The sequence below is a fragment of the Leuresthes tenuis genome, unplaced genomic scaffold (genome assembly GCF_036924035.1).
Source record: "Leuresthes tenuis unplaced genomic scaffold, fLeuTen1.0.hap1 SCAF_21, whole genome shotgun sequence".
Classification (NCBI taxonomy): domain Eukaryota; kingdom Metazoa; phylum Chordata; class Actinopteri; order Atheriniformes; family Atherinopsidae; genus Leuresthes; species Leuresthes tenuis.
Window position 1 is genome coordinate 9,483,225 of NW_027325375.1, and position 8,744 is coordinate 9,491,968.

Sequence of the window (8,744 nt, forward strand, 5' to 3'; positions counted from 1 at the left end):
TGTGTACTACAAGTGAGCTGTGTTTGCATGGGATTCAAACTCCCCCAGGTATTCAGCTTCTCCCCACAACTGTTCTTTTTCTGTCTAGGATTATTATCTCTATGCATTTCAGTGAAACCGGGGTTCTCTTTTGTAAGTCAACATGCCTCTACCTCTCTGCTTTCTTATACAAGTCGCCATACTGTCCGGAATGTCTTGCCCTGAATTTAGCCTCTGCACCTCTCACTCCCAGCCTTTGAATGCCGTAAAAAAAAGAAAAAAGAAAACAGGGTCAAATATCAGATACTTCAAAATATTTTACCCATTTTCCTGTTTAAACCTCCAAAATAAAACCTGATGATGCAGCACAACTTAAAAACCCAAATCCAGGCCCCATAAAGGCAAATGAAATAAGATTTTAAAAAGGTTTTTGTTTAATTTATTTGAATTTTGATTTGTCACCAAATAAGAAGATCACTAAGATACACTGTCCCAGGTAGTCTGCGAATTTCATGACTGATAGAATCCTGTTAATTCACGGAAAATAATTATCCATAATTAATGTGAACAGTTTCTGGAAAAATCATCATGACTTTATCTTAATAAGTGTTTGCGTGTGTGTGTATGTGTGTGTGTGTTTTCAGCCTCATCTCTACAAGTTTATCTTAAAAATACGTTACTCAAAGTGAATTAATACACAGCTGCGTACTCATTTTGTCTTAGCTTAATTTCAGCTGTTACCTGTACAGGTCGTAGATTCTATGCTTTTATCTTGAAGGCTAAGTCATCCTACTTCCTGTTTCACAGTAAGCGGTTTGACTTAGCTGCGGCAGCATGGATCAACTGGATTTACTACTTGAAGTTGTTCTCAATCTCATCACGTTGTCCTCATCACGCAGAACCGTGATCGGTCGGACGGACTGACTCCGAACTGCGGACATGGCGGACCTGTGGGTCTCCTTGGCGGTGCTGGCAGCCGCGGTGCTCCTGTGCGAGGTGACCCGTCAAACATCAGCGCGTCTTTTCCCCGGAGTTAACTTGATTTACCTGCTGGAAGCGGTATCTACCTTTCAGCTCTGCTGCTGCACACATGAACTCAAACTGCTGGGCGAAACGGCCCGTTTGGACCTACCGCTCAGCTTGACTCTCACCTACACCATTACGTTTGTTCACTTAATAACTTTCCGGGAAGCTACGTGTAACCCCGGCGCGGCTCTCGAGAGCGTTTGCCGCGGGACCACCAGCGTCAAGGCGGCCGTCGTCCTCATTGCGTGCCATTTCGGAGCCGCTGTCGCCGCGCAGTTTTCCGCTGCGTCCGTGTGGTCGCTGGGTCTGTCCGACATCCACCTGCGGCACCAAAGGTTTGGCTTCAGGTGCTTCGACCCCCTCGGCGGGACATTGCTGGAGGCTGCGGCCGCGGAGTTGGCCTGCGCTTTCACAGTCCAGGCTGCGGCCATGCACGTCCACAAACTGGACGAAAAACTTCGAGCTCCCTTCATCGCGGCGGTCATCACGGCGGTGGTTTACATAGGTGTGTTGGTGAGGGGCCGCTCGGCTCATTTTGTTCGTTTCAAACGCAGCAGGTAAAGAGGAGGAAGAGGACAACACATGCAGAAGGAAAAGAACATTTAGCTCATTTTAAATGTAAATGTAATTTATTTATACAGCCAACAATCCATTTCGGTGTACCAAAGTGCTTTACATCAGATAATAAACAAAGAAAATAATAAGTACAAAACAATAAAATAACAGTAAACGCAATAAAATACAGCAAAATTGAATAAGATAATATAAAAGAGTCACCATACTACTGGGTATTAAAAGCCATCTGAAATAAATATGTTTTTAGCCTAGATTTAAAGAGGCCTAGGTCAGAAATAAGACGCATCTCGGGGGGGAGCTTATTCCAGAGCCTGGGGGCAGCAACGGAAAAGGCTCGGTCACCCCAGTGCTTGTATTTTGACCTGGGCACTTCCAACAAAAGTTCATTTGTTGACCTCAGAGCTCTACCAGGATTACGGACAGTTAAAAGCTCAGATAAATATGATGGGGTGAGGCTGTTAAGAGCTTTAAAAACAAACATTAAAAGTTTAAAATCAATTCTATAAAGGACAGGAAGCCAATGAAGGGAGTTAAGAACAGGAGTGATATGCATACGTCTGTTAGTGTTGGTTAAAAGTTGAAGGCGATTGAGAGAATCTTTGATCTCCTTTAGCTATATATAACATATTTTTTCAATGATTGATTAGAAAACATTTACTGTGCAGGTGGAATTGTTCTAATGTGCGGTTGATCTGTAAAGTTGGGCTTGAATTCAACAAAAATACGATACTTTTATCAGTTATTGAGGAAAATGAGCCATTATTACTTGTCTGTGGGTGGCGAACGTTTGGGAACATTTGCGTCTGTTGTGGGGCAGGAACTGTAAGGACATGTTTGCAGTTTCAGTCCTGCACACCAGGTCGGAGGCATGTTAGTCCAGTCATCTGTGTTAAACAGCATCAGATCTGTGGTGCAGGAGGGTTTCCCAGACAAACTGCTCATTTCAGGTGCTTTGAAAACATGCCTGTTGGATTAATGTCAATAACCCTAATTTATGGCAGGCCGGCCTGGCCCAGATGTAGCAAATCGGACAATACCATGATAGTTCCAACACCGTGTTTTAGTGATGGGATACGCTTGAACGTTGTTTTTCTTTATCCAAGCGTAACTCTTCTCATTTAAACCAAAAGGTTGTGTTTCTGTCTCACTGTTCAGCAGCTCTCTGTGTGATCTTTATCAGACTGCAGATTGACAGCAGCTGTTTTTTTATGGATAGTAGCAGCTTTCTGCTCGGCTCATTTGTTTTATCCAGTTCTCTGCGTCTGCTTGAAGACTGAAGGGAAAGTCTGATAATGTTTCTGTCACACTTGGATTGAAATATTGAAAATTCTGTATATGTAAATGCACCTTTTAATGCATCTGTGGAACTCTTATTTTAGGACCTTACATCATGTGATTACAGCCTCCACCTAATATGTGCCACATTATTTTATGTGGTTTTCAATGAGGTATTTGAACCTATATGTGATAAGCAGCACTGCATTTTTGTGTCTTTTCGTGCAGGTGGGAGTATTTCAGGAGCTGTTTTTAACCCTGCCTTAGCCTTCTCCATTCAGTTCCCCTGCAGTGGTCATACCAACCTGGAGTACTGCTTTGTTTACTGGCTGGGACCTCTGTTAGGTAAGTGATAGACTCTGACAAAACCAGCCTGGTTATTTTTCCTCAGATTGTGTATATGATCTGCAAACTTCCTGAAACGTTATTTGATTATAAGAATACACAAGCCTGTATGTGCTTTACCTGTTTGAATTTTGAACAAAACGAACAGGAATCCCAACTTTTGACTTGTTCTGTCGAAAGTTCAAAAGCTTTTCTAAAGTCAAAATTCCCCCTTTTTGAAATTTTTATTTCTCATTTAAAACTGTCAAGTAAAAGTCAGTAAGTTAGATAATCTGTAATTTTAGCTGTGTGGTCAGTTGGTGACTACAAAGGCAAAGTTGGCACTCAAAGTGACACCATGAAAAACTGAATAGAAAAAGAAAACATTTTATCTTAAAGAGTGATGGTTCTATTGTAGGCTGAAAGACTTTTTAATCTATTTTAAAATGCTTGTTCCAGCACATGAGTATAAACTAAAGAACACACCCCAAGTCCCCCTTTCAACACCACACACTGTATGAGATATAATAGTGTATAAGAACAGGTTATAAAGAGGTATGTGTGAGAATGTCGACACAGATAATATGTGATTAATTTATTTTAAAATGGGCAAATGTAATATTACACACTTTCAATAGTGCTTTCAGAAAGATTACTCTTTTATTTTTTTATTTCCAGTTGTAAAAACCCTCTTCTTTTAATCTTTAGGTTGTTTTTTGCTATGGGCTTAAATTAGAGTCCTATAGACATACTAAACCTTTAAATCAATGAGTTTGCTGGTGTTTATTTAATTAAGGCCATTCTCCTAATAAATTAAATCCTCCCTTTATCAAGTGGCTGCAACACAAGCCCATGCTTAACTTTTAAAGATGTGTTCTTTTAATGAAATTCTGCACCCTTTTTTCCTTCAAACGACAACCAAAAAGTTCTATTTCACGCTTCATATCTGTGCATGTGCAGCTTTACAGTAGAATAGTGCACCACTGCGTCCGAGTCTTGTATATCTGATACTTCTGAAGGTATTTTGCATTGAACAGATGGTTTGATGTGTTTATTAGACCATGAGCTCTTCATTGTGAAGGTTTTCTTGGTCCATCAGACCATCCAGACCATTTTTCAACTGTTCTTCAGTTTTATTGCGTTTAACAACTAATTGTTAAATGCAATATTGTTATACACAATATATAATAAAATTAAAACTAATTCTGTCATGATGACTCCTTTATACCTGTTTTTAATCAACAAGCTCATACCGATGTCCCCTGTAATTCTCATCTGTTTAAAATGGCTCATACCTGACACACATTTGCCTGTGTCGTCCATATTTCTGTAGGCATGGCGAGCTGCATCCTGCTGTTTGAGAAGATCATCCCGTTCCTCTCCGGAAAGAGCACCATTGGGCTGGACGTCCCCACTGTACAGAAACAGAAGACACATTAGCAGCGAGAGGACGGCCATGCCAGTTTTTTAAGCTTTTTAATCTATCTGTGTCGATGGATAATTCCACTGTAAGCAATGGTATGATTGATTTTTGTCATAAATGCATATGTAAGCAGCAGGCCCTGTCAGGATCTGATGAGTTCATTATGACAGTTGACCCTGTGGTTAAAGTCCTGCAGTGTATAGGACTTGTGTGTAAACATGAAACTCGGAATACACTGCAGTTCTGTGTACTCACTCCACAAACCAATGATAGATGTTTATCTGTCTAACTAGTGTCCCTTCAAACATTCTGTAGGACTTACTTTGCTGTTTCGTTCATATTCTGGATTGAAACCTGGAAGCTAGCTGGTAGGAGAGCTAGCCGACAGGACTGAGGTTTTCAAGCTGTGAGCCTCCAAAGATGGTTGAATGATAACGAAATGTTGCAGCTCTTTGATCTCCTTATTTCGTCTTATCAACACGGTCAGCAGTTGGAGCTTCAGTAAATATATAATACGTTGCAAATTGCCTTGAAATTGTCAGTTATTTTTCATATGAAGACAATCAGAAGCACAACAACATGTATGAACTGGAACTGTTGAGCTGCACTGTGATCACTTCAAAACATGAGGATGGTGAAGGCTGAAAGCACACATCGAAACCAAACAGGTTGTGACATTACAGCCATTGTATTTGTCATTTATCTTTGGACTTTGGAGTTCTGTGAGCATCAAATGTCTCTGTTAATGTCAGTCAGTGTTGGGACTACACCCCCCCCCCCCCCCCCAACTGAACATTCCAATACAGAAACAAACCAGCTGACCTGTTCAAATGCACATGACTGCATTTCTTAATATTTTACATGCCATGAATCAATTTTTTTTCAACATTTGATTTGCTTTGCCGTTCTTAAAGAGGCGTTTTGAAATCAAAGAACTCAGAAATGTATAGGTTTGGTTTCATTTCATTTCATTACTGTGGGCATGGTTCACTTTTTGGATAATGATGATTAGATTTATTTGAAATGATAAAGCCTTTCCTTCATAACTTCCTTTGGTCTGTGTGCCTCTGTCTAGCTAATAATTTACGATGTTATCAAAACTTGCAGATTGAAGCTATACTATTGTGACTTTTGCACTGGGTACTGAGTAGATTATTTTTATTGAAGTGCATAAAAGATTTTTTTTTCTTTCTTTGAAAGAATCTTTTATGAATCTTTTAATCTTTCTTTGAAAGAATCTTTTAAGTGTCAAATCTGCGGTCCTTATTAATGATTTACTGTTAATCCCTAATTACTGCAAACAGTATAGATGATAATGACTTGTGTTTCTGAAAGTAACACTCACATGATCTGTAAGCAAAATTTCCAGTCACATTTCTGACTTAATGTCGGTCGGTGTGTTTTCAGACGATGGGTTTTACACAATGTTGTGCTTTTTTTCCTAATTGACATGCAGTTCTGGTTAGAAGATTCACCCCCAACTGTAAGGGCAGAATTTTTTTTTTTTTTTAATTTTCAAAAATGCACACCATGCTGAGTTATGCCAATTTTGGGAATCACCTTGATGCAAAAATACTATTTTGTATCTGTTAAACTGTTGTCTTTGGCATTTTTCATAGATGCAAATTAAAAAAAGAGTGTCTTTGACAGTCTGCATGTAACAAAGTGTGTAAAGATGCAATTAAAAATGGCTTCTTTGCTAAGTTGTTTGTTAAGTGTAGACACAACATTAACTCTTGAGTTAAGGGCCTTTTTTTCTTGAATAATTCATAGGTCAGTGGCTTAACAAAAAACACATTCTTCTAAAATATGGTCAGGAACAAGGACTGGACTGTAAATGAGTGAAAAAGTAGTCAATGTCCAAAGAAAAACTTTGAAAGACCTTTAGAAAGCCTGGAGAACCATTCTGCAAGACCACTTTAAAGATTACAAGAAAGTCGGGTTCCTTTCCTGCGACAAAGTAATAAGGGGTGGCTCAAAACCTTTCTACAGTATTGTGTATATATATATATATATATATATATATATATACTATATTATACATATAATATATATTATATGATATAGTATTGTGTCTGTGTATGTATATATCTATATATATGAATATATACATACACACAAATCCATCAGTACAGTCATACAGTAGTACAATATGTTAAAAGTATTCACAAATTTCAATAAATACTTTTATTCAAATCTAAATACAGTCAGTGATCCAAATGACAGTTAATCTCCTCACTGAGATTTGGATTATCTCAAATATAAAAAGCCTGTTAAATCCTGTCCGCCACATGGTCGAGCCACATGGTACTTGTTACATAATGTGACCTTTGGGTCCTCTCCTTTCTCTTTCATTCTGACTCGATCAAAATGCCAAAACAACAGCTCCACTGTTCACCCCACAGATTAGATAACGATCAGTGCATGAGCTACACCCCAGACAAGTGACTGATTGCACATTGCTGATTAACAGGAATGCATGAAGAGTGTGTTGATCTGATAGTGAGCTTGACAACATGCAAAATTGATCCTTCGCTGAAGTTCCGATGCATGCTGATGACCTTCACTGGCGCACAGGGTGCATTTGGCTCACTTTGCCCCACCACATAGCTTACCAATTTAGGACAATTGATATAGCAGCTATTACATCTTATTTGTCAACATTTTACTCTGATGAACGATAAACTGTTTCTAAAGAAAATTGGTGTTTATCACTCGACTCGTGCTTTTTCTTGAATAATGTGTCCTTTCAAAATGGATAGTAATGACAATAAATATGCATGGTTGCCAATATACAGAGAGTGGGTAAACTTACCCACAGGCTCATTTTACCCCACATGTCCCACAATGACCCACTCCTATAACTTTCCTGCCTTAAGAGACTCACCACCACACCGCCTCACATAATTGAAAGTCCCCGATAAATTCCTTATTGTATCTCTGATAGGTTTTAGGTGGGTGGCAACACCCATTCTGAAATCCCGCCATTCCGAAATCCCGCTATTCCGACATCCCACCATTCCGACATCCCGCTATTCCGACATCCCACCATTCCGACATCCCGCTATTCCGACATCCCGCTATTCCAACATTCAAACGTCCCACCATTCCGGCAAGGCTTTCCGTATAAGGAAATGTGCGTTACTCAACAGGGGAGTCCCTTCTTTCTGTTCAAGCAATTTATATGTTTAACACATGTTTACAGATAAGCGTTATTAAAAACACAAAGTTTCGGCAACTGGAGGAGGAGAAGCAGACCGTGGTGGTTTTCACACACTCCAATGCCACTTGTTTCAACTTCCGAAAATTTAATCCAGGAAAAAAAGGCTTACAAACATGGACCGAAACGGCTCCATAACACGCACAATAATCCAAAAGAAACGAAAGTTAACTAAAAGAAAGCAAATAAACAGCATGAAGTGGTCAAAATTGGTTTTACGCATGCCTATGTGCGTCTGGCACATGCGTCTTCGGGCTCTCCCACGTTGGTTTGTGGATGAAAGCTATATGTTCAGCTGTAATACCATGTAAAAACAATCTCTACTTGACATTTACTCCCAGGTGTGACCAGTTGGGTCCTTAAGATATCAACAGGCTGTATAAAGCCTTGCGCAACGGCTGTGTGTTTGTGCCAAATGCCAAATTATTACTTTTGCATATGATGACAGCGTGCAAAAGACGCATGGGCTCTGTGGAGAGCTCCGCTCCAGCTGGCTGCTGTGACAGCTCACTGACACTTTATTTCTGCTTAACCAGTTTCAGTCTCGCCAGAGTTACATTAATATATGTATTTTTATATTTGAAATTTCAGGGGATTTTGATAATAGATTATTAAAATTTGTTTGCGAGGCTGTGGCCTCTGCATGTGCAGAGTTTGTGCGCCAAACTTTAGGGCGTATTTGCGCCGGAAAAAAGTGTCGGAATGACGGGACGTTTGATAAAAAATTAAGTGTCGCCATTCCGACATTGATGTCGGAATGGCAGCATGTAACCGCTTTAGGTTATTTTCACAGTATTTATAACAGTGAACTGAAGTTGAGTTCTCTTACAGTAGTGCATAAAAAAAGCTACATTCACAACCACATTTGGATGACAATATCAGTTGTCCTCCATTTACTGAAATATCTTGAATACAAACATA

The 8,744-nt window shown here is 39.5% G+C and overlaps 1 protein-coding gene across 1 annotated transcript; it reads left to right on the top strand.

Moving 5' to 3' along the window:
• Positions 1–816: 816 nt before the first annotated feature.
• LOC140279948 (aquaporin-11-like) lies at positions 817–6,259 on the top strand. Its single transcript, XM_072375171.1, has 3 exons — positions 817–1,510; positions 3,085–3,201; positions 4,514–6,259. The coding sequence occupies exons 1-3, from the start codon at positions 919–921 to the stop codon at positions 4,618–4,620; spliced, it is 816 nt and encodes a 271-aa protein (XP_072231272.1). The 5' UTR covers positions 817–918; the 3' UTR covers positions 4,621–6,259.
• The last annotated feature ends 2,485 nt before the right edge of the window (positions 6,260–8,744 follow it).

Coding starts and splice junctions, on each gene's coding strand:
- LOC140279948 (XM_072375171.1), top strand. CDS start 919: ATGGCGGACCTGTGGGTCTCCTTGGCGGTGCTGGCAGCCGCGGTGCTC. Junction 1,511..3,084: donor CACGGCGGTGGTTTACATAG/GTGTGTTGGTGA, acceptor CTTTTCGTGCAG/GTGGGAGTATTTCAGGAGCT. Junction 3,202..4,513: donor CTGGCTGGGACCTCTGTTAG/GTAAGTGATAGA, acceptor ATATTTCTGTAG/GCATGGCGAGCTGCATCCTG.